Source organism: Rattus rattus, chromosome 2 (assembly GCF_011064425.1).
Source record: "Rattus rattus isolate New Zealand chromosome 2, Rrattus_CSIRO_v1, whole genome shotgun sequence".
Lineage (NCBI taxonomy): Eukaryota > Metazoa > Chordata > Mammalia > Rodentia > Muridae > Rattus > Rattus rattus.
Window position 1 is genome coordinate 95,589,918 of NC_046155.1, and position 25,701 is coordinate 95,615,618.

General features: G+C 41.1%; 1 protein-coding gene across 1 annotated transcript in view; it reads left to right on the forward strand.

Moving 5' to 3' along the window:
* Positions 1-25,701, forward strand: part of Gab2 (GRB2 associated binding protein 2) — a 171,140-nt gene that overhangs the window by 129,616 nt on the left and 15,823 nt on the right. The window contains exon 3 of the mRNA XM_032892957.1: positions 8,292-8,532. Within this exon, the coding sequence (XP_032748848.1) occupies positions 8,292-8,532 (241 nt within the window). The remainder of the gene's footprint in view (positions 1-8,291; positions 8,533-25,701) is intronic.

The window sequence follows — 25,701 nt, forward strand, 5'->3', positions numbered from 1 at the left end:
CTCTGACAACAGCTACAGAAGACATAAGATAGGGGTATAGGCCAGGTCTTATCCTCCAACTCTGAAGGTAGGAACTAAAGCTCTGAACTAAACGTGATCTCAGTCAGATGATAGCAGAACCAGACTTGGATCTGGGAACACTGACTCCGATTCAGACATGAAGGTCACTGTCTGGAAAGGATTTTCCAGCCCTCTTGGGTCTCTGAAGGCATCGTGCCCTGTTGTGATTATGGGGAGATGAAGATACCACTTTAGTGAGGACTACGTGTTTGCCAAGTGTTCAGTTTCACTGAAGAAAGAAGGAAAAAGTAAAGGTCAAGTGAGCTTTCTATTTTTTTTTTTTTATGAGGCAGGTTTTTACTCTGTAATCCTGGCAGACCTTGCTGTGTAGACCAGGCCAACGTTAAACACTGTGAGTGATCTTTTTCCTTCCAACTCCTTGATTAAGCCTGGGTTAAAGGGGTGTGCCACCATGACTGGCCCCTCTTTTTTTCTTTTTTCTTTTTGAGACAGGGTCTCATTATGTATCTTTGGCCAACCTAGAACTCACTACAAAGGCCAGACTAGCTTTGAACTTACAGTTACTCTCCTGCCTCAGTCTCCCAAGAGCCAGGATTACAGACCTGAGCTACTATGCCTGGCAGGTATATGTTGGTATACTGTTCTTAATCTTTTGACCACACTAAATACTTTACTAGGGAATTGTATGTGTGTGTGGCCTTGATTTCTTTTCTATTTTTTTGTTCTGAAGTTTGAGAAATACTATCACTATATAGCCCAGACTGGTCTCAAACTTTATGACTTGACCTTGAACTCCTGGGATTCCAGGACATTTGTTACCATACCAAACCTTCATGGTCTTTTATAAATCATTTAGAGTACAAGTTATGCAGTCATTATGAAAATCTAGTGTCAGATATTTTGGGCTAGTTTGATTGCTCAGAAGATAAAGTTTGATCCTAGGGATGAAACTCAGGTTGTCAAGATTGGCAATAGGCACCTTTACATACTAAGCTTTATCACTGGCCCTGAACATTTCTGTACAAGTTAATTTTATAGACATAATTTTACATTTCTTTAGGACATATACCTTCACATGGGACGATTGGGTCATATAAATTTAACCTTTTTTGTATGGGATGGGTATATTTAGCTTATTGAGAAATTATCAAACTGTATGTTTAAAGCTTTAATGAGATGTAATTCACATACCATCAGATTCACTTGGGTATACAGTTCAGTGTGTTGTTTGGTATACTCATACATTCACATAGGTATCTATTTCACTGTTCCGATAGCAGCCTCACAGTCATTAGCAGTCACCCACCACCATGCTCAGTCTCGAACGTTCACTGGATCTGCCTTCTCCATCTGTGGATTTATCTGTTCCACACATTTTATATAAGTTATACTGTATGGTCTTTATCTTTTATAACTGGCTTCCTTTACATAGTACATTGTTTTGGAGGTTCATCAAAATAGTGTTTTGTTCATTTGTATGTCTAATATTCCAGTTTGTAGACTGTCACATTTTATTTAGCCACTCATTACTTAGTGGGCAATTTGGACTCTTTCTTCTTAAATTTTACTTATTTTTATGTATTTATGTGAGTAATTACATGTATATATATGCAGTGTATGTGTACCAGGTACCTTTGCAGGCCACATGACAGCTTATCTCCTGGAACTAGAGTTAAGGGTAGTTATGAATTACCATGCTGGTGCTAGTATCTTCTTCAAGAGCAGCAAGTGCTCTTAACCACTTGGTCATCTCTCAAGCTCCACTTTGGGTGATTTCTACTTTATGGCTTTCATGATCAGTGCTGTTAGAAACATTTATGTGTGAGGTTTTTGGTATATATGTTTGAGTTCTACACTCTCAGAAGACCACTATAATTAACAGTAGTACGGTATGTGGCACTAGTAATTGTTCACAATTGAGGTGGGTAAGCTCCAACAAAGGCAAGTGACATATAGCTAGCAAGAGGTAGAGTTACAAAAGGAATCATCTCTCAGTTGTTCACTTGATACAGTCTTTTTACATATATATACACACACACACACACACACACACACACACACACACACATATCATACCTTGGAGATTTTGTTCTATGAAATATTTAGATATAATTTTGAAATTTTTCATTATAGTCTGGGACATGGAGTGTTGCTGGTCTTAAGTCATAACTAAGCCAAGGAATCAGCTCTATCTAGACTTGACATATAAAATGAATTATTTTTATATAAATGCAAGTAATGGATTAATATGGTGGCTGTATTTCTTTATTATTGCTAGTCCCCAATAACCACACAGAGAAACCAATGTGCATTTCAAGCTGCACCTCAATAGCTATATAGTTAAATAATTATATTGACCTCTAAATTAATCTGGCTAGCTCCCAGCCATGATCCCAAATACCACATATTGTAATTTTCTAGCTCTTTGGGCTTCAGACATTTTTTCTCATGGTGTCTTCTCAGACCCTTTCCTCATGGCTCATCTCTTCATTCTCATCTCAGATCTGAAACTGCCCCCCCTCTCTCTTCTTCCTGGCTTGTGGAAGCTTCTACCCTATTCTCTCTTCTGCCCAAACATTGGGTGATCATCATTTATTGACAAGGCAAAGAAAAAATGGTATGAATGATTTACACAAATTTGAAGCAGGAGATTCTTGGTATAAGCATTATAATGCCATGTCCAGATTGAAACAAGATTGAGGGGCAGAAAAATCAACATTTTAATAACACAAGGGTAAACTTTACACAGTGCACAACATTTACATACATGTAAAACATACTCCATTTAGCAAAGGCAAGCTAGCTGACAGAAATAGCTATAGTGAGTAAAACAGAAAAGCACAAAACCCAAGCTGGCTGATATCCTGCCTGCAGCTGACAGGGAGAGTGAAGGCAGCACCCCCAGAGCTCCCTCTTATAGTGCACAGGCTGTGCTTGATGAGGCACAGGACTACAGGGATACTGTGCCCTCTGTGTCCAGAATGAGAAAACCTTACCCAGTAAACCGAATTTGATTTTCTATTACCATCATCACCACCCTGTAAATAAGCAAGCTTGGAATTCATTGATTGATTGGGGGGATTTTTAGGGACTTGTTGTTGTTGTGTGTTCACACACATGCACACTTGTCATTAATTGCCTTTTATTTTTTGAGATTTTTAACATAATTCTCTCATCTCTCTCTTCTCTTTCCCTCCTTCAAATCCTCCCATATCCTCTTTGTGGTCTTTTTTCATAAATTGTTGTTCCACACCTGTCTGCAAGCATAGCAGGGTATCATTAATATTTGTCAGGGCTTGGTTCTTGCCCATGGGATAGGTTTCAATTTGGGGCAGTCGTTGGTTGGCCATTCCCTAGGGCTGTGCTGCATCCTTGTCCCTGCACATCTTGTAGGCAGGACACATATTAGGTTGAAGGTCTTATGGATGGGTTGCTGTCTTTATCCCTCCACTGGGAGTCCTGCCTGGCTAGAGGAGGTGGCCACTCTAGGCTCTCTCTCTCCTACTCTAGGGTTCTTGGCTAGAGGCATTGCCATAGACGTTCTGGAGCCTCCCCCATCCCCAGACTCTGGCACATCCCAGAGATGCCCCCACCCTGCCTGCTGATTTCCATTCTTTTTCCCCCTGATCTCCTTACATGTGATCCCCAAACCCTGCTCCCCTCCCCCTCCCCTCTCCCACACAGTTGCCTCCATCCACCCATATCTAATGACTATTTTATTTCCTCTTCTGAGTAAGGTTCAAGTATCCTCCCTTGGCGCTCCTTGTTATTTAGCTTCTTTGGGCCTATGGATTGTAGCGTGGGTATCCTGTACTTTATGGCTAATGTCCACTTACAAGTGAGTACTTCCATGCATGTCTTTTTAGGTCTGTGTTACCTCACTCAGGATGATTTTTTTTTCTAGTTCCATCCATTTGCCTACAGATTTCACACTGTCCTTGTTTTTAATAGCTGAATAGTATTTCATTTTGTTAATGAACCACATTATCTTTATCCATTCTTCAGTTGCAAGACACTTGGGTTGTTTCCAGATCCTGGCTATTACAAATAAAGTTGCTATGAACATAGTGGAGCAAGTGTCCTTGTAGTATGATGGAGTGTCTTTTGGGTATATGCCCAGGAGTGATAAAACTAAATCTCGGGGTAGAACTATTGCCAATTTTATGAGAAACTGGCACGTTGGTTTCTAGAGTGGTTGTACAAGTTTGCGCCCCCACCAACAGTGGAGAGTATTTGCTTTGCTCCACATCCTCGCCAGCATGTGCTGTCCCTTGAGGCTGTATCTTAGCCGTCCTGATAGGTGTAAGATGGCCTCTCAGAGTCATTTTAATCTGTATTTCCCTGACGACTAAGGACGTTGGACATTTCAGATTCCTCTATTGAGCATTCTCTGTTTAGCTCTGTATTCCACTTTTAATGGAGTTATTCGGTTTGCTCATGTTTAACTTCTTGAATTCTTTGTATATTTTGAGTATTAGCCCTCTGTCAGATGTAGAGTTAGTGAAGATCATTTTATTTATTCAGTATGCTTGTTAAACAAATATGTTTTGAGTATGCTGCAATAGTTATGTGTATTAGAGATACAGAGACAATCGGATCATATGTCATTACCAGCAACATGTAAGATTTGTATTATACCATGCTTGCCAAGATTGTCTGTCTCGGGCCTGTAAGAAGATTCAGCAGGTAAAAGCACTTGATGCCAAGTTTGACAGCCTGATTTCACACCCACCCCAGATCCACATAGTAGAAAGAGAGACAACTCCCAGAAGTCAGGCACCAGGCGATAATCACATAAATTCAGACAGAGATATTTTGTTGATGGATTTCTTTAAAATCTCATTATGTAGGCTATCATTATGTAGCGATCTTCTATATGTAGGTACCTCTACTTTCCTCATGTGCACTGTGGTATACATATCCAGTCCCCAAATCAAACATAGTTAAATAAATAAGTAATAAAGGTAATAAAGATTATATGTGTCTTTCAGTTCCCTGTGTTGAGTTATGAACAAAGACACTGAGATTCTGAGAGGCAAAATCACACTACGAGTAAATATACTGGGTCACACAACTGACTCCAGTCTATGCCTAAGGTGAGGCTGCAGAGGTACAGATAATCATACCTTTTAGCTACCATATTAGTCATTTATTGCAGGATGGGAGGGAAGCACTGATTGATCAGACAAAATAAAGGTCATGATAAAAGGATAAGATAAAAAAAGGTTTATTGTCAAACCAAGGAACCTTTATTTTGAAAGCAATAAGAAATCATTAACTGTTACTGAAGAAGTAGTACTTTTTTATTTGTTTTATTTGTTTAATACAAATATTAAATTGTATAATGCAGTAGGTATGACACAAGGTCACAACTATTATGAAAGTGTTGGACTTTCTCCATTCACTGAGTTTGTAATCTAATGCCTGAGGAGCCGAATGATGAGGGAGAGACTGATAAGTTTCTGGAAATCCTCTGAAGTGCAAAGAGAATTGGTAAGAAATACTGTGGAAGAAATAAACAAGAGGATAGTTTTCAAAAGAGACACATCTCTGTAAGTCATCTGAAGGAGACAGGAAGCCATTGTACGTGTGGCAATGGCAGACTGTCATGGATGTTGAGAAGCCAGGGAGAGTCATTCTCTGTGACTGATGAGAAAAGGTATTGATGCGCTTCCCTGAAGCAGTCCAATACAGAAAGTGTTGGACTAAGGAGTTTGGCTTAGGTTTCTGAGCTTCACTAGCTGATCGGCCAGCAGGTAGAGGGTGATGTACAGTAGGAAGCTTTGGAAGGACTGAGCTAGAGATTGAAGTTTGAGAGTTGTCATCATTTGAGTGGCATTAAAAGCTTGATAATAGGCAATATTCCTCCAGAGAAAGGCTTTAGGGTCAGAGGGGAGTTATGGGAAAGTCTGTAGCTAGAGTCTGAGGAATTAAGAGATAGACAAAGCAAGAGGAAGCCAGAAAGTCAACTGAGTCAACTGAGGGTATAGAACCTCACCAAAGGGTTTCTTTTTACAGCTCCCCTGTGTCTTCTCAGACAGAGCTTATGTTCCTCCCCTGGTGCCATGACTACTCTGTCCCTAGTATAAACCCTCTATCATCCACCATTAGAGAGTTCATTTTGCAAATCTAATGGAATAATAAATGCATTGATTCTGTTAACAAACATCCAGGTCACTATGAGACCTGTTATTGGAATTCATTTGGGAGATCAATGCAGCTATCATGAAACACTTTCTCCCTAGAGGCCCATTGACTTTTCAGTCCTAGGAGTGACTAGAGCGTAATTAGTACTGTAGAGCACCAATAAGCTGCTGATCCTGCCTTGGGCCATGGCACAGGACAGCCTAAAATAGGTCAGAAAACAGAGTAGCTAAAGAACCTTGTCGCTTCTGATAGGATTTGAATGCTCTAGAAATCCATCATCTCCCAAAATATTCTTCCCTACCTAGCACATTATCTCAACCTATATTTTTATACCTGTATTTCTTGAGAATATGTTTCACTGTTGGAATTTTAAATACCAAGTGTTTTATTTTATGTAATCATGGACTAAGAACCTCCTATATAGGACTTTATTAGGTAAATGCTAGGACTGTATAGCAATAACCTCACTGACACAGTTCTCAGAAACCAAGAGCAAGGAAGCAGAATGACCATAGGCCTTAACGAGGCATGATCTGAAACCTGTCAGCTCACAGAAAGGAAAAAAAGCATTCTGCAAGGTGTTTATAGGAATGTAATATTTGCGTAGGATCTTGAAGTATTCATATGAGCTTGCTAGAAGTATAGAGAAGGAATCCAGGATGAAGGAACAGCATAAGGAGAATCAAAGAATCACTCCCCACCCCCACCCCCACCCCCCAAAAGTCTGCTATGTTCAAGGGCTGATGATGCTTCCATCTGCTTTGCTTATGTGTGGAGAGAAAGCAGGAAATAGGTCAGACTAAGGAAATGTGGACTGAGCTTAGAGAGCCAGCCAAATGAATAATGCTTTGGACTTGGGGTGTAGTACTTTAAAGCTTTATCTGTCCTTAAATACCTCACTTCCTTTCTAATACAACAGAGGAGAGTTTGAGATAAGGAGAGAGAAAAAAAGAAAGACTAGTAGAAAGAGAAAAGTGGGAAACAGAGAACAAATGCCCTTTGAAGATATGGAAGAACACCAGGACTTGCAAGAGTCTCATCTGAAGGAATTCCTCTGCTTTTATTTGTGTTTTTGTCATTATTGCATGAAGATATCATTCTGGATATTAATCAATGAGTCTTTAGTAAGCAGTGTTTCATGTAGCAAAGCCAGAAGCTTTGAGGGAGGTAATAACAGCAGGGACCTGCTATACCCTAAATGACTTAGTCCTGGAAACCTTGACTGGGGTGACAGAAGAATAAAGAAAGGACAGCCAGCCAAGCATGTTGGTGCACAACTCGAATCTTAGCATTCAGGAGGCAGAGGCAAGCAGATCTCTGAGTTAGAGACTAATTTGTCTACATACGAGTTCCAGGCCACAAGAAACAACATACAGACATATAGAAAAGTTTTGGACGGGGCTTTCTGTTGAACACCTACAAACCAGAACCCTAGTCCTGTTTGTTATGTATAACACAAGGAGGAGAAGTTGACTAGTCTGGGTAGGAGGTCTGTGTAGGGGAAAGTCTTAGGTTGTAGTCCTCCAGGAGGGGGAAGTTAAGGTTTCTAGTTTTTGCACACACTGGCCAGTTTTGCACACACAGTGGCCACTTATTCATAAACACTGTTACCTAGACCAGAGGAAGGTTTTGCCATGCCTCTGAGCCTCACCTGAGGAAGGCTCATGGGTCAGAGTCACTGAGGTCCTTGACAAGGCCATGGGTATGTCAACAGTAGACATTCACTCCAGACTTCAACTGCCCTCCACATAAGCCCCCTACAGGAAGGAAGCATGGTGCTCACCCATCCAGAGTCCAGTCTTATCAATGGCAAGGTCACTCTGGGATTGGACAGGCAAACCCACTGGGGTAGAACAGATGAGGTCTAGGTTATGATAACCTGGCCTTCAGACCACTCCTAAGCTTTTCAGAGGTGTACCCCATCTCCCATTCAGCCAAGATGGCCACAAGGCCTAACCTGCCTCCCTGGGAAGACAGAGGTAATGAATGTAAGAAGGAGAAAATGTGGCAGCCATATTACTGTGTCTTATTGGAAGACTTTCTCTCCTTCTGACAACTGTCTTTAGGATAAGGACATTTTCCCTACTTTATTTCACTCACAGAATCCTTTCTTCTTTTCACAGACTCCCTGAGAAACCTTTCTTCAGCCAGTCACGGTCCCCGCTCTTCTCCAGCTGAGTTCAGCTCCAGTCAGCACCTGCTCCGAGAACGGAAGTCCTCAGCCCCTTCACACTCTAGCCAGCCCACTTTATTCACATTCGAGCCCCCTATGTCAAGCCACATGCAGCCTGCCTTGTCCACCAGTGCACCTCAGGAGTATCTCTACTTGCACCAGTGCATAAGCAGAAGGACAGAAAACTCAAGGTAGGAGACTGCCATGGCCACCATGTGGGAAAGTGATCACTTGGGACCTATTACTTTCTAGTCCCTGAATTTCGGTTTTAAAGACAAGGGAGTAAAAAATTTTACTTTTTTAGGCAAAGAAACACAAAGATAACAAAACATTTTATTGTTTATATAACCTTCATAATTTTTGGTTTGATCTGATATGCTACAAAATCATCATTGAATTCCAGAGAAATTATTATCTCATTACTCAGCAATCATGTTATAAAATACTTGTTTGATTTGGGGTTAAGAAGCATTAGGGTATAAAGTTTCAGAACTACACCATAACAGTCACTTTCTTGCTGGCTTCAGGAGTCCAGCTAGAAACCCTTAACACTGTTGAAATTCCTTGTATCTCAGCTCTAGTGTTGTGCTGTTCCTCAATTACCATTCATATGTGTGTATGTATGCATGAATGTATGTGCCCTTAAATGTGCCTGTGTAGCCTTACAGTAGCTAAAAGAAAATTTAAATTCAGTCACATTCTGTCAGTGTATTAATTACTTTCTCCTTCCTAATGAGAAGCAGCTGACAGAGGAGGGATCTATTCTGCCTCACAGTTTAAAGGGGAATATGGTATCAGCAAAAAAGACAGGAGCTCATGGCACCTCGTTTTACTGCATACAAATCAGGATGCAGACATAAATACACCTGCTTTCTCCTTTTAAATCACTCCAGGACCCCATCCTATGGAATGGATCCTGTTACACACAGATTGGATCTTCTCTCTTCAATTTAACCTTTCTAGAAATACCCTCATTGACACCATAAGAAATATATTGCCGGGGTTGGGGATTTAGCTCAGTGGTAGAGCGCTTGCCTAGCAAGCGCAAGGCCCTGGGTTCAGTCCCCAGCTCCGAAAAAAAGAAAAAAAAAAAAGAAATATATTGCCATAGTGATTATAGATGTAGTCAGTTGACAATCAAGATTAACCATCACAACTTATTTCAAGTGCCCATTACTCTTGTATGTCATGTGGCTATGACTAGACAACAAAGGTAGAAATTGTATCTATTATCTTAGGGCATTCTAGAGAACATTCTGGGTGCAAAACCTATACCTAAATTTATTAGCTTTGTTCTCATTGTTAGAAGAAATGAGCACACAGTTTTGCCAGAATAAGTTTTCAGTTGATTCCATAGCCAGATTACAAATCATGTTTCTAAACTGCTTTAGTAATGTATAATTCTTAGTTTATAAAACTAAGGCAAAAGACCAACAAGGTGTTTCAGTAGGTAGAGTCACTTATATACAGGTCTAATGCCTTGATTTCAATCCCCAGATCTCACACAGTGACAGGAGAAAACCAACTTCCAAGAGTTGTTCTCTGACCTCTATACATGTGCTGTGGTGCACCACGCACGCGCATACACACACACACACACACACACACACACACACACACACACACACACACACACACGCAGAGTGGTGGTTGAATGACAGGCTCATATGTTTAAATGTTTGGTTCCCAGTTGGTGGAACTGTTTGGGAAAGATCAGGTCTTGCTGGAGTATGTATAGCCTTCTTAAAGGAGGTGTGGCCCTGAGGGTGGCTCTGAGTTTTCAGAAGCCCAGGCTATGTCTAGTCTCCTGTCCTCTTCTGTCCCCTCCTATGCTCCCTTCCCCTCTCCTCCTCATCTTCCTCCTCATCTTCCTCCTCTTCCTCCTCCTCTTCCTTCTCCCCTCCCCCCTCTCTCTATGGAGATATATAGATATATAGATATATAGATATCCCTCCCTCTTTCCCTCCTGCCTATGGGTTAGGATGTAAAGCTCTCAGCTACTATTTCAGCACCGTGCCTGTTTGCTTTCTGCCATGCTGATCACTAACGCTCTAAAACTGCAAGCAAGCCCCCAATTAAATTATTTCTCTTATAAAAGTTGCCCTGGTCATGGTGTCTCTTCACAGATAAAAGAACAGCAATAAGGCACATGCATTCAAACAAAAGTATTAATATAATTCTTCTTATATGTGGAAATGTTTTCATGATGTCACTTGAACAAGTAAAACACACTGAGAGACAGTTAATGTGGGTGAGATATCTTTACCTTATTGTGACAAAACAGGAGCATACAATTAATATATAGCAGGGTTAGGGCTAGACTCTGATTGTCTCAGTTCTGTAATCTTCTCTACACCACGTCACTCAGCTGCTGTTCTGAGTTACCACCACACAAGAGAGGCTCCCAACACTAGTTTGTCCTCTACCAACTTAAAAGATGAAGGATAGGGGCTGGGGATTTGGTCCAGTGGTAGAGCGCTTACCTAGGAAGCGCAAGGCCCTGGGTTCGGTCCCCAGATCCGAAAAAAAGAACCAAAAAAAAAAAAAAAAAAAAGATGAAGGATAAAAAGATAGATTGAAGTACCCCGGGCCACTGAATTAGTGACTGATGGACATGTGAGTATCACTTGCTTCTCTCAATCACAGGTGAGAGATAGACAGGGTGCTATACTGAAAAGAATGTTACAGGTTTAAAAATCAGCCATATTCAGCTCAAATTCAGGCTGTGCTGCTTCCTTGAGATCTTAGACCACCTATTTAACCACAGTCACCTTCAGTTCCCTTATCTGCAGTATGAGAATAGCTAATGCAGAAGCTCGCTAATGGTCATAAAATAGAAAATACCTAGTACTCAGACACTCAGTTGTCTGGAGAATGTGTCCTCTTCTAGGGCAAGTGTGATTGCTCGGGAGCCCAGAATGAGAGATCACAGACTGATGAGTCAGTGAGGACTTCAGTGCCTACTACTAGCATTTTGAAATACCTATGGATCTTACTGAAATTATCTTTCTGGCTCAGTATGCCTAGGCTGGGTCCTGAGAGCCTGCCTTTCTGATAAGTACCAAATGCTGTCCAGTGCAGCTTGTCTACAGATTACACTTTAAGTAGAAGACTTTATAAAATATTAACATTTCCATAGACTTCCACTTCCATGATCTGCTAAAGCATTCGAGAACAAATGCATAAAGATCTCTGCTGGTGCTAGCAGCTACAGTACTCCTGTCCCACCCTTTGTCTTCTCTGGAAGCCTGTTAGTCTTCCTGGCCAGAATCCATTTCTTCCATAATTAGTATTGTATCCTTTTTTTTTTCCTCATAGCATTTGCAATTTTTTGCCATGTACTGTGCATTTTTAAATTAATATATTGCTGCTTTTTGAAGTTATATGGCAAATCATATATGGAAAATAAACACTTGAACCAGCTGGGCATGATAACAGTGCCTGTACTACCAGCATTCGAGAGGGAGGGTGAGACAGGATGGTCAGGCCAGCCTGTGCTTCAGCGAAGATTCAGGTTGGTCTATATTACATAACAAAACCCTGTTGTACATTGTCTACTATTAATAACAAGAAGAAGAAATTTAAAAGAATAGTACACTGCAAAAAGAGATTCAATGTCTCTGACTTTACCTATGAAGTTGCTATAACATGTAACCCAAAATATTCACCATGTAGTTTGACTTGGAAGGAAGCTGTAAAAATGTTGACCCATAGTCAAGAAAATTTAGTGTATGGGAACAGATGAAAATAAATATAGATCTGAGAGCCAGCCTAATAAGACTTCAAATGTTTTGATCAATGTTTTTTTAATGCATACTAGAAGAAGTAAAGGTGAGTTTTAGAAGCAATGTAGAGGGGTTGGGGATTTAGCTCAGTGGTAGAGCACTTGCCTAGCAAGTGCAAGGCCCTGGGTTCGGTCCCCAGCTCCAAAAAAAAAAAAAGAAGCAATGTAGAAACTTTGAAAAGCATTTTGGGAATTCCAGTTCCACTAAGAGCACAAACTACATCAAACTATGCCTCTATTAGTACAACTCATATTATAAACAAAGTCTCAAATATAAAGTGCAAAGCCCCAAATGTCTGAAAGTTGTAAGGATATAATTCATGGCCTGATGGCAGAAGGCATGAGCAGCTCTGTTCTCAGCTACAGGGGTGTTTGTGTGTGTGTCAGTGTGTCAGTGTGTCAGTGATGTGAGTGTGTGTGTCAGTGTGTCATGTGTGTGTGATGTGAGTGTGTGTGTGTGTGTCCGTGTATCATGTGTATGTGTGTGTCATGGGTGTGTGTGTGTGTGATGTGAGTGTGTGTGTCAGTGTGTCATGTGTGTGTGTATGTGTCATGGGTGTGTGTGTGTGTGTCATGTGTGTGTGTGTGTCATGTGTGTGTGTGTGTGTCATGGGTATGTGTGTGTGTGTGATGTGAGAGTGTCAGTGTGGCGTGTGTGTGTGTGTGTCATGGTGTGTGTGTGTGTGTGTGTGTGTGTGTGTGTGTGTGTGTGTGTGTGTGTGTGTGATGCCTTATCCTGACATCTCAGCAGATCAGGAAGCAGATGGAGCTAGAAGTAGATTTTAGAGCATTGAAGGCCTGCTCTCTCCCTGCTAATTTACTTCCTCTAGTTAGGACCCATACTTTTCCAAAACAGCAACACCATTTGAAAAACAAATGTTAAAAAACAAAAGTCTACAGAGCCATTCACACCATTCCTGTAACAAAAACTAAAAGAAAAAAAAAAAAAAAAAAAAAACAACCAGGGAATCATGAAGCAAAAAATCAGGTTTTGAAAGGCCACATAAGATTAACAGTCCTAGGTAAGCTAACCAAGGAGAAAAAGGGAAATATACAAATAAAATTAGAGTTGAAATACAAGCTATTATAATCAATATAATTCAAATAGAGAGAATCAATGTTGCCAAGAAGAAAAACCTAGAACTAAGTGGTCTCACTGCTGAATTTTATGAAACCTATAAGTAAGAATTAATGCTCATTTGTCTCCAGTTGAGGATTCTTCCACATTTATTCTAGGAGTCTAGTTGCCCTGTTACCAAAACCAAACTCTACCAGGAAAGAAAAAGAAATAAAGCCATGGATGAATCTTTTTCATGAACTTGAATGAAATGTAACACTTTCCTACAAAATATGAGTAAATCAGGTTCAGTAGCACATCAGAAAGACCATTTGCCACCACAGGCCCACACCCTCTCCCAAAGCATGTTTTTTAAGTGACAGCAATATAGCTCAGCAGGTAAAAGTAGTTACTGCCAAACCTGACAAGCTTAATCCCTGGACTCCACATAGTAGGAAGAGAGAAAAAACTCCTGCAAATTATCCTCCGACCTCCACACACATGCTGTGGCATACCCATGCCCAAGCCCACATAGATACACACAATCACATACCAAATATGTAAGTGAATCATTCACTGTGATCAAAATGATTTCATTCCAAGGATGCAGATGTAAGGATGGATAGACATAGTACACAGCATCAGCAAAATGAAAGGAAAAAAATCATGTTATCACAGTAGAAGAGTACTGGGTAAAATTCAAAAACCTTTTATGATAAAAGGCTGAATAAATTAAGAACAGAAGGCTTATATGAGTATAGTAAAAGCTACTTATGACAGACTCGTAGCCAACATTATGCTGATTTGAAGAAAGCTGAAACAATTGCTCTAAGTTCAAGAATTATGCAGGGGATTACTCTTAATTTAGATTGCTTTCGGTATGTGTGTGGGTGTGTGAGTGTGGTTTCCATATGAATTTTAGAATTGCTTTTTCTAGGTTTGTGAAGAATTCCATTTCAGTTTTGATGGGGACTGCATTAAATCTGTAGATACAGCCATTTTCGTTTCATTAATTCTGCTAATCTATGAGTAGGTGATGTGTTCCCGTCTTCAGGTGTTGTCTTCAACTTCACTCTCCATTAAAGCTTTTATTGTAACGGTCTTTTACTTCCTCGGTTACATTTGTTTATTTTTGTTTTATCTTGCTGTGTATGTGTCTGTTCTGCTTTACTTATTTAGAAAGAAACTGTTTTACTGAGCTAAATTTCAGTTCTCCTTAGAATGTATTTCTTTCCATATTCTGTTCAATAAAATGAAATTCTTAGATTCCTGGACCCTGAAGTTGGTTTAGATCATATACCTGATTTGAGGATTTGATTTACTATCCATATAAGTTAGATTTTCTATGGCTCTTCTGTGAAGAGGAGTTAGCTCAAGATAATGTCTAGGGAACCAGTGAGATCCTCGTGTAAATCTATGACTTGAAAGAATCTTTTTGCCAGTGTAGCTTGTGTTATAAGTTGTTTTGAAGTAGTGTTCAAAGCTGGGAAGGCAAGGGCGCAGGTTTTGCAGTCTTCTTTAGGTTGTCTTTCCTGCTTCTAGTTGCAACAGGTCAGGTCACCATTGGAATATGAGTTGTCAGTGGTGCATCCCCATGACCATCTACATAAATAAAACTACTGTAGTGTGGGTTTCTGAGGAAAGAAGATTCCATCCCTGCAGAAATGTTGAGCAGTTGAGACAATGGGAAGCAGACATTTCAGAAGAGACAGTGCAGTTACAAAAATCCTTTGCTTCTGGAACAATCAGGCAACAGTCTAGCCTCTGCTAGACTTCAGTCCAGCCTCTCTGCTAGACTTCAGTCCCCATCCCACCTTTCATTTAGGACTCCCCTTACTCTTTGGTTAGTGACTTCAAGCAGGTATGATGAGGATTTCAAAGCCGTACTTAGACTAAAAATCAAACGATCCTTCTGAGGGTTGAGACTATGAGGAGACAAGGTGGATATCTCCTCTTCACACTCATGCTTTTCTGCCCTTAAGGAGTAGCTGTAGGGTTGGTCAAAGGAACCTGTGCACTATTGCTGTGCCCTTGGTTACATTCATTTCTGGTTTTATTTGTTTCTTTGTTAAGTTGTATGAATGTTTTTTTTCCTTGACTACATTCTTAAAGGTCATTTTAGAAAATAGGAAAAGTACTGAATTTTGAACATTGATTTTTATATCCTGCTTTTTTGCTGAATTGTTTACCAGCTCTATCAGCTGGTAGAATCATTAGGGTCTTTTAGGTATAGGATCCTACCATCTGCAAATAGAGAGACTCTTATTTCTTTTCCATTTATACCCCTTTTGCTTCTTTCTCTGGTTTTATTGATGTAGCTAAAACTTCAAGAATGACTCCAAGTAAGAACTGAGACAGTGTATACACTGCCTTGTTCCTAATTTTATTTATTTTATGTGAGTATGCTGTCCTCAGACACACCAGAAGAGGGCACCAGATCTCATTACAGATGGTTGTGAACCACCATGTGGTTGCTGGGAATTGAACTCAGGACCTCTGGAAGAACAGTCAGTGCTCTTAACCGCTGAGCCATCTCTCCAACTTGTTCCTAATTTTAAATGGATACTTTTAGGGTTTTTTGTTTGTTTGTTTTGTACACATTTAGTATAGGCTTGCCATATATAATCTTTTTTTCTGAATCTAGTGCTTTTTTTTTTTTTTTTTTTTTTTTTGGTTTTTTTTTTCGGAGCTGGGGACCGAACCCAGGGCCTTGCGCTTCCTAGGTAAGCGCTCTACGCTGAGCTAAATCCCCAGCCCGTGCTTTTTTTTTTTAATTTGATGTTGAGCAGAGGATTAACACACCTAGCAACTCCAATGACTTCTGCTCACACCATTGACAAGCACAGACTTAGTAGGGTATCTCTCCTCGGCCGTGCCTCAGCACAGTAGCCTTGTTCTTTAGAGAGCCATGGGGCATCAGCACCTGTGCAGCCATCTGATGGAACCAAACTGTCAGGGCTTAGCAGAGATGGAAGCCTTGGCTTGTCTCAGGACAGGACCCTAAAACCACATCTCAGAAGATGTCACAGCACATGGTTCTGGACTGAGTCTCCTTGCTAAAGTACTAACAGACAACACTAGCTCTCACGCTCTTATCTGTGGACCTGGTGTTAGCAGAATGTCTTGTTTCTCAGAATTGCTTTTCTTGCATTAACAATATAATGACTCCATTTAGAATACCAAATATCCCCCAGATGGAGCCTGAATTCAATCAAACATAGACCAGGATATGACTATCTGGAATCATAAGGATGGGCAGTGGGAAAAGTTACCCTAAACCTCTATCCTGGCACAGCTCAGGACACCCAATGAGGGAAAGGGGGAGAGATAGCAGGCATGCTTCGCACAACTTAGCAATACTGTGGAGGGTCCCCAGGGCCACAGGCCTCCATGGCTCTCCTACTTCCCAGACAGCTTGTACAGCTTGGCACATAGCCTTCCCGCTTCACCTGGTAACTGTGCCCACCCCCAGTTATCCCTTCTTGCTAAAGATAGTTTGTCATAGTTCAGTGGCTTGTCCTACTCATACACCAGCCAGACCTAGTTGTGGAGACCAGTGCCACGAAGAGGCCCAGAGCCCATGTAGTCTGAGAGTACCATTCCATTGCTGATGCCTTGCCCTTTTATGTTGACCACCAGAAATGGTGCCAGTCTCTGAATTTGGGGTTCTTACATTTGGGAGCATCGGGTTTATATGGATCAGAGCATAGTTTCTCTGGGTCAAGGCCATCTCAATGAAATGTTGGTGGGCCTATTCTTTTTTTTTTTTTCTTTTTTTCAGAGCTGGGGACCGAACCCAGGGCCTTGCGCTTGCTAGGCAAGTCCTCTACCACTGAGCTAAATCCCCAACCCCTTGATGGGCCTATTCTTTAACCTGGGTGGGCATTAGCACTTTGCCCAGCTTGTTCACATCCACCCCAGTGTAGGTGACCCACAGCACATGCTGGGGCTATTTGTCCACTACTGCAGGCTCAGTGGCCTGGCCTCCTGGCTGATATTGGTGGGCATAGTGACAGGGAAAACAGAGACACCATCTTTATTATGTTGGTATGTTCATTTTTTTTTAAAGAACCAAAGTTTTTAATGGTTTTTTATTATTATTATTTTTATTTATTTGAGTACACACTAGCTGTTTTCAGATACACCAGAAGAGGGCATCGGATCCCATTACAGATGGTTGTGAGCCACCATGTGATTGCTGGGAATTGAACTCAGGTCCTCTGGAAGAGCAGTCAGTGCTCTTAACCACTGGCCATGTCTCCAGCCCTGGTATGTTCATCTTATTCTTGGTCCCTTCCGGGGCTTTATCATGAAGGAATGCTGTGATTTATCTAAGGTCTTTCCTGCATCTGTTGAGATTATCTTGTGATTTATATGTGCTGTATGAAATTTATTGATATGAATATGTTGAGCCATCCCTGAAATGAAACCAACTTGGTCATGATCATTTAAAGGTGGTATTGAATTTGATGTGCAAATACTTTATTGACAATGTTTGCATCCATGCTCATCAAAAAAAATCAATCAGTAAGGACTTCAGGGAATCACTATCCCTGAACTCAAGCAGTATTACAGAGCAATAGTGATAAAAACTGCATGGTATTGGTACAGAGACAGACAGATAGACCAATGGAACAGAATTGAAGACCCAGAAATGAACCCACACACCTATGGGCAATTTGATTTTTTGACAAAGGAGCCAAATCCATCCAATGGAAAAAGATAGCATTTTCAGCAAATGGTGCTGGTTCAACTGGAGGTCAACATGTAGAAGAATGCAGATCGATCCATGCTTATCACCCTGTACAAAGCTTAAGTCCAAGTGGATCAAGGACCTCCACATCAAACCAGATACACTCAAACTAATAGAAGAAAAACTAGGGAAGCATCTGGAACACATGGGCACGGGAAAAAATTTCCTGAACAAAACACCAATGGCTTATGCTCTAAGATCAAGAATCGACAAATGGGATCTCATAAAACTGCAAAGCTTCTGTAAGGCAAAGGACATTGTGGTTAGGACAAAACGGCAACCAACAGATTGGGAAAAGATCTTTACCAATCCTACAACAGATAGAGGCCTCATATCCAAAATATACAATGAATTCAAGAAGTTAGACCGCAGGGAAACAAATAACCCTATTAAAAAATGGGGTTCAGAGCTAAACAAAGAATTCACAGCTGAGGAATGCTGAATGGCTGAGAAACACCTAAAGAAATGTTCAACATCTTTAGTCATAAGGGAAATGCAAATCAAAACAACCCTGAGATTTCACCTCACACCAGTGAGAATGACTAAGATCAAAAACTCAGGTGACAGCAGATGCTGGCAAGGATGCGGAGAAAGAGGAACACTCCTCCATTGTTGGTGGCATTGCAGACTGGTACAACCATTCTGGAAATCAGTCTGGAGGTTCCTCAGAAAATTGGACATTGAACTGCCTGAGGATCCAGCTATACCTCTCCTGGGCATATACCCAAAAGATGCCCCAACATATACAAAAGACACGTGCTCCACTATGTTCATCAAGCCCTTATTTATAATAGCCAGAAGCTGGAAAGAACCCAGATGCCCTTCAACAGAGGAATGGATACAGAAAATGTGGTACATCTACACAATGGAATATTACTCAGCTATCAAAAACAATGACTTTATGAAATTAGGCAAATGGTTGGAACTGAAAATATCATCCTGAGTGAGCTAACCCAATCACAGAAAAACACACATGGTATGCACTCATTGATAAGTGGCTATTAGCCCAAATGCTTGAATTACCCTAGATGCCTAGAACAAATGAAACTGAAGACGGATGATCAAAATGTGAATGCTTCACTCCTTCTTTAAAAGGGGAACAAGAATACCCTTGGCAGGGAAGAGAGAGGCAAAGATTAAAACAGACACAGAAGGAACACCCATTCAGAGTCTGCCCACATGTGGCCCATACATATACAGCCACCCAATTGACAAGATGGATGAAGCAAAGAAGTGCAGACCGACAGGAGCGGATGTAGATCGCTCCTGAGAGACACAGCCAGAATACAGCAAATACAGAGGCGAATGCCAGCAGCAAACCACTGAACTGAGAATAGGACCCCCGTTGAAGGAATCAGAGAAAGAACTGGAAGAGCTTGAAGGGGGCTCGAGACCCCATATGTACAACAATGCCAAGCAACCAGAGCTTCCAGGGACTAAGCCACTACCTAAAGACTATACATGGACTGACCCTGGACTCTGACCTCATAGGTAGCAATGAATATCCTAGTAAGAGCACCAGTGGAAGGGGAAGCCCTGGGTCCCTAAGACTGAACCCCCAGTGAACTATACTGTTCGTGGGAGGGCGGCAATGGGGGAGGATGGGGGAGGGGAACACCCATAAAGAAGGGGAGGGGAGGGATAAGGGGGATGTTTGCCCGGAAACCAGGAAAGGGAATAACACTCGAAATGTATATAAGAAATACTCAAGTTAATTAAAAAAAAAAAAACAGAAAAATCAATCAGTAGTTTTTTATGGTTTTAGCATCAGGTTAATACAGGCTTCCTAGAATGAGCTTGGTGGCGCTCCTTCCCCTTCAGTTTCATAGAATAGCTGAGCACTGTTGTTGGGTCTTCTCTAAAGAGCCGGTGGAACCGTGTTACTTTTGTCAGGAGACTGCTTACCACTGCCCCAATCTGATAACATGTTACAGATTGGTTTAAAGTATCTATATTCTCTTTATTTTATTTTGGTAAGTCATACATTTATTTATTTATTGCAGATTTTCTCAATTTAGGAGTATAGATTTTGTTTTGTTTTTCAGAGATCAGTGTCTCATGTAGACCAGGCAGACCTCAACCTTGCAATGTAGCCAAAACAAAACTTAAACTCCAATTCTTCTGCCTCTACCTCTGAAATGCTGGGATGAATGAACCATCCATGTCTAGCCTAGTATATAAATTTTCCTTTCTTTTGCTTTTTTTGCTTTTGTGTTGTTATTGTTGTTGTTGTTGTTGTTGTTGTTTTGAGACAGGGTCTCATACTGTAGCCTGGGATGGAATGGAACTACTATGTAGACTAGACTGGCTTCAAACTCTTAGAATCCATTTGCCTGCCTCTGCCTCCTAGAATATAGATTTTCAAACTATCAGTGATGGTAATTAGTTAGTATTTTATTTAAACATCTCTTTTCAAGAAGCCTCTGATTTTACTAAATTGGGACTTTGCTATTTCTTTTGGTTGATATGGCTAAAGTGTGTCAATCTTTTGTTTTCAAAGAACCAACTTTTGTTTCATTAATTCTTTATATTGTTCATTTGGTAATTCCTACAGTTTTTACTATCTCTTCATGTCTACTGCTTCTGAGTGTGGAATGTTCATATTTTTAGGACCCTGAGGTACAATGCTAGATTATTTATTTGAGACTTTTTAGATTCTCTAATGATACACTCATAGCTATAGGCTTCCTTCTTAGAATGTTTTTGCTGTGACCTTAAGGCTCTGTTAAGTTATGTTTTCATTTTCATTTGATTCTAGAAACTTCTAAATGTCCTCTCTGATTTTTTCAACAACTCACTTCATTTTCAAGTATATTATTGAATCTTTTATGAGTTTTTTTTTTTTATTAACTTGAGTATTTCTTATATACATTTGAAAGTGTTATTCCTTTCCGGTTTCCGGCAACATCCATCCCCCCCCCCTCCCCTTCCTTATGGGTGTTCCCCTCCCAACCCTCCCCATTGCCGCCCTCCCCACAACAGTCTAGTTCACTGGGGGTTCAGTCTTAGCAGAACCCAGGGCTTCCCCTTCCACTGGTGCTCTTACTAGGATATTCATTGCTACCTATGAGGTCAGAGTCCAGGGTCAGTCCATGTATAGTCTTTAGGTAGTGGCTTAGTCCCTGGAAGCTCTGGTTGCTTGGCATTGTTGTTCATATGGGGTCTCGAGCCCCTTCAAGCTCTTCCAGTTCTTTCTCTGATTCCTTCAACGGGGGTCCTATTCTCAGTTCAGTGGTTTGCTGCTGGCATTCGTCTCTGTATTTGCTGTATTCTGGCTGTGTCTCTCAGGAGCGATCTACATCCGGCTCCTGTCGGTCTGCACTTCTTTGCTTCATCCATCTTGTCTAATTGGGTGGCTGTATATGTATGGGCCACATGTGGGGCAGACTCTGAATGGGTGTTCCTTCTGTGTCTGTTTTAATCTTTGCCTCTCTCTTCCCTGCCAAGGGTATTCTTGTTCCCCTTTTAAAGAAGGAGTGAAGCATTCACATTTTGATCATCCGTCTTCAGTTTCATTTGTTCTAGGCATCTAGGGTAATTCAAGCATTTGGGCTAATAGCCACTTATCAATGAGTGCATACCATGTGTGTTTTCTGTGATTGGGTTAACTCACCAGGATGATATTTTCCAGTTCCAACCATTTGCCTACTGAATTTCATAAAGTCATTGTTTTTGATAGCTGAGTAATATTCCATTGTGTAGATGTACCACATTTTCTGTATCCATTCCTCTGTTGAAGGGCATCTGGGTTCTTTCCAGCTTCTGGCTATTATAAATAAGGCTTCATGAACATAGTGGAGCACGTGTCTTTTTGTATATGTTGGGGCATCTTTTGGGTATATGCCCAGGAGAGGTATAGCTGGATCCTCAGGCAGTTCAATGTCCAATTTTCTGAGGAACCTCCAGACTGATTTCCAGAATGGTTGTACCAGTCTGCAATGCCACCAACAATGGAGGAGTGTTCCTCTTTCTCCGCATCCTCGCCAGCATTTGCATCTTTATGACTTTTAATAGTTTTTGTATTTTCTCTTGCTGTGGATTTCTAGTTTTATTCCCCCTTTATATGAAAAGACAAAAGAAATCATTTTGATTCTTTTGTGTTGTTAAGACTTGTTTTATGGATTAAAAAGTGATCTTGGGGTTGGGGATTTGGCTCAGTGGTAGAGTGCTTGCCTAGGAAGTGCAAGGTCCTGGGTTCGGTCCCCAGCCCCGAAAAAAAGAAAAAAGAAAAAAAAAAGTGTGATCTATTGGGGTTGAGGATTTAGCTCAGTGGTAGAGCGCTTGCTTAGCAAGCGCAAGGCCCTGGGTTCGGTCCCCAGCTCCAAAAAAAAGAAAAAGAAAAAAAAAAGTGATCTATTTTAGAGAAAGCCCCATGGCTGCTAAACATAGAAATAATTTTTAAATACCATAAATTCTTACTGCAATAATACCATTCAAGAACTAATTCAAACTTATAAGAGTCCTAAGTGTGAAAGATACTGCTGTTTCTATCCTCTGAAAGTTCAATAAGAAAACATCTCTGACATTGGCATTGAAAAAGATTTTTTGTATTAAATACAAAAAGCAGAAGAGAAAAAGTACAAAGGGGAAAAAACAATGAAGTAGTCTTTGTCAAAATTAAAACTTTTGGCCAAGTTTAGATCTCATGCCTTTAATCCCAGCACTTAGGAGGCAGGCAGATCTCTGTGAGTTCAAGGCCAGCTTAGTCTACAAAGTGAGGCCAGGATAGCCAGGGCTACACAGAAAACACTCTTGAAAAACCAAACAATCAATAAATAAATAAATAACTTTCTTCTTCAACAAATCCATGAGGAAGAAAATGGCCTGGGTGTAATTATGTACACCTGTAATCTCGGCACTTGCCAGAGGACCACTACACATTTCAGGTCATGCTGATCTACATGGTAAGTCCTGGGTCAGCCTGGGCTACTTAAAGAGGCCCTGTCTACACTTCTGAACTTATAGCAGTTCAGGTTGCCTGCACAAAACCTGTACAAGATCAAGCCAATCAACATTCTAGCACTTATTGCTATCAAGCATTGTGATATATAGCTATGATTCCAGGATTTAGAAGACCAAGGCATAAAGATGAAAGTTCAAGACCAGCTTCATCTGCATAACAAAACTCTGTCTCCAAGAGAAAAAATCAATTCTGCTTGATCTCGAGATGTGTAGAGTATGGCCAGGGTGTGGATAGACTTTTCATCCTGCCACAGTCTGCTACATAGTAGTATGAAAGACATACTAATTTCTCCAAAAGAAAGGGTGATGGCTGCAATTTAAAAAGCACTTTGACATTACTGTCCCACATGATTACTTTATTCTTATCCTTAAAGTTACTTTTGAGTCAGGGCTATGAAAAGAGAATAATAAATAAATTATTAAATTTAGCAATGTCAGCTTTGTATCTATGCCCTTTCCTTTTTTAATTTGTAGGTGCTCTGGCATAAAGCTATAGTAAGTTTGGCATCTCCTAGAAATAAAATTATACATTATTTATCACTCTTAACTATTGTAAGGGCTTCTATTCTTCCTTCAGCTACTAGGTAATGAATATTTCTGCTGAAATGGCAAGTTTTCAAAACCAAGGTCTTCCACTGAGATAAAATAAGTAACTGTTCAGTACAGCATCTACTGCCAAAGAAATAGTTTTGAACTGTTTTGTTAAGATAGAACTCGTTTGTCTTTGTACACAAATTAGTTTCTACAGATTTGTTTTGCCCACTAGTCTTTTGGGCAATACTACAGATTCTGCCGGTATCTATCTTCTGTTTCAAAGAGGTTATTAAACCTGTTAGAAGTGATACATTGAGGGGAGTCACATACTGAAGGAAGCCATTTCTGTTGAAAGGCTCAAAATTGTAGCCAGAGGGTTCCAGATACAAAGATAAATTGATACCCCCTTCTATTTCTTCCTTCTTTTCTCCACCCCCCCCACCCTCCCACCCATCAGCAAGATCTCACACACTGCAGGCTGGCCTTGAATTTACTATGTAGCCAAGGACTAACTTGAAATCCCAATCCTCCAGCCTCCATCAGCAGAAAGCAAAGAGTGCGGGCATGTGTGGGAGGCCAGCACTCTACCAGATGAGCTGTATCTCTATCCCCAAAGATCATCTCATTTTTTATCTTTAATATTTTTTTACAGTCTAGTCATTATCCTCCTCCCATTCTGCCATCCAACAGTTCCTCATCCCATTCTTCCCCCGATGCCATCTCCAAGAAGATGTGCTCACATCCCCAGACCCCCCACACACACACACACACACACACACACACACACACACACACACACACACACACACACACACACACACACACACACACACACCAATACAGTCTCTCTATTACCTGAGGCCTCAAGTTTCTAAAGGGCTAGGTGTGTCTTCTCTCATTGAGGCCAGACCAGGCAGTCTTCTGCTGTATATGTGTTGGGGGCCTCAGACAAGCTGGTGTGTGCTGCCTGGTTGGTGACTCATTGTCTGAGAGATCTCAGGGGTCCAGAATTGTTGAGACTGCTGGTCTTCCTAAGGGGTCTCCCTCCTCCTCAACTTCTTCCAGCCTGTCCCTAATTCAACCACAGGGGTCCCTGACTTCAGACCATTGGTTGGATGTAAGTATCTACTTCTGTCTCAATCAGCTGCTTGTTGGGCCTCTCAGAAGGCAGCCATACTAGGCTCTTGTCTGTAAGTACATCAGAGCATCAGTAATAGTGTCAGGCCTTGGAGCCTCCCCTTGAGATGGGTCCCAATTTGGGCCAGTTACTGGATCTCTTTTCCCTCAGGCTCTTCTCCATTTTTGTCCCTGAAGTTCTTTTAGACAGGAACAATTCTGGATCAGAGCTCTTGACTGTGGGATGGCAACCCCATCACTTCACTTGATGCTCTGTCTTTATACTGGAGGTGGACTCTACAAGTTCCCTCTCCCCAGTGTTGGACATTTCATCCAAGGTCCATCACTTGAGTCTTGATAGTCTCTCACCTCTCAAGTCTGTGGTACATTCTACAGGGTGCCCCCATCTCCCACCTCCAAGGTTGTATATGTCCATTCATTGTGCTGGTACTCCGGCTTTCATTCCTGCCCTCCCCCCAATACCTGCTCATGTTCCTCTTTTCTCCTGGCCCTCCCACTCCCCTTTCCCACCCAGTTCCCTCCTTCCATCTACCCTCTGCACTCTGCTCTCTTCTCCTTCCCAAGTGGGATTAAGGCATACTCACATGGGCCTTTCAACTTGGTAAACTTCTTGAATTCTGTGGATTTGTCCTGGTATGCTGTACTTTTTGGCTAATATCCACTTATCAATGAGTACATACCATGAATGTCCTTTTGGGTCTGAGATACCTCATTCAAGATAATATTTTCTAGTTTTATCCATTTGCCTGCAAAACTCATGATGTCCTCATTCTTAATAGCTGAATAGTATTCCATTGTGTAAATGAACCACATTTTCTGTATCTATTCTTCTATTGTGGGACATCTGGGTTGTTTCTAGCTTCTGGCTATCACAAGTAAAGCCACTATGACCGTAGTGGAGCACATATCCATGTGGTGTGGTGGGGCATCTTTTGGGTATATGCTCAAGAGTGGTATAGCTGGGTCTTCAGGTAGATCTATTTCCAATTTACTGAGGAACCTCCAGATTGATTTCCAGAGTGGTTGTACCAGTTTACAATCCCATCAGCAATAGAGGAGTATTCCTCTTTCTCCTCATTCTTGCCAACATGTGCTATTACCTGAGGTTTTGACCTTAGCCATTCTGATCGGTG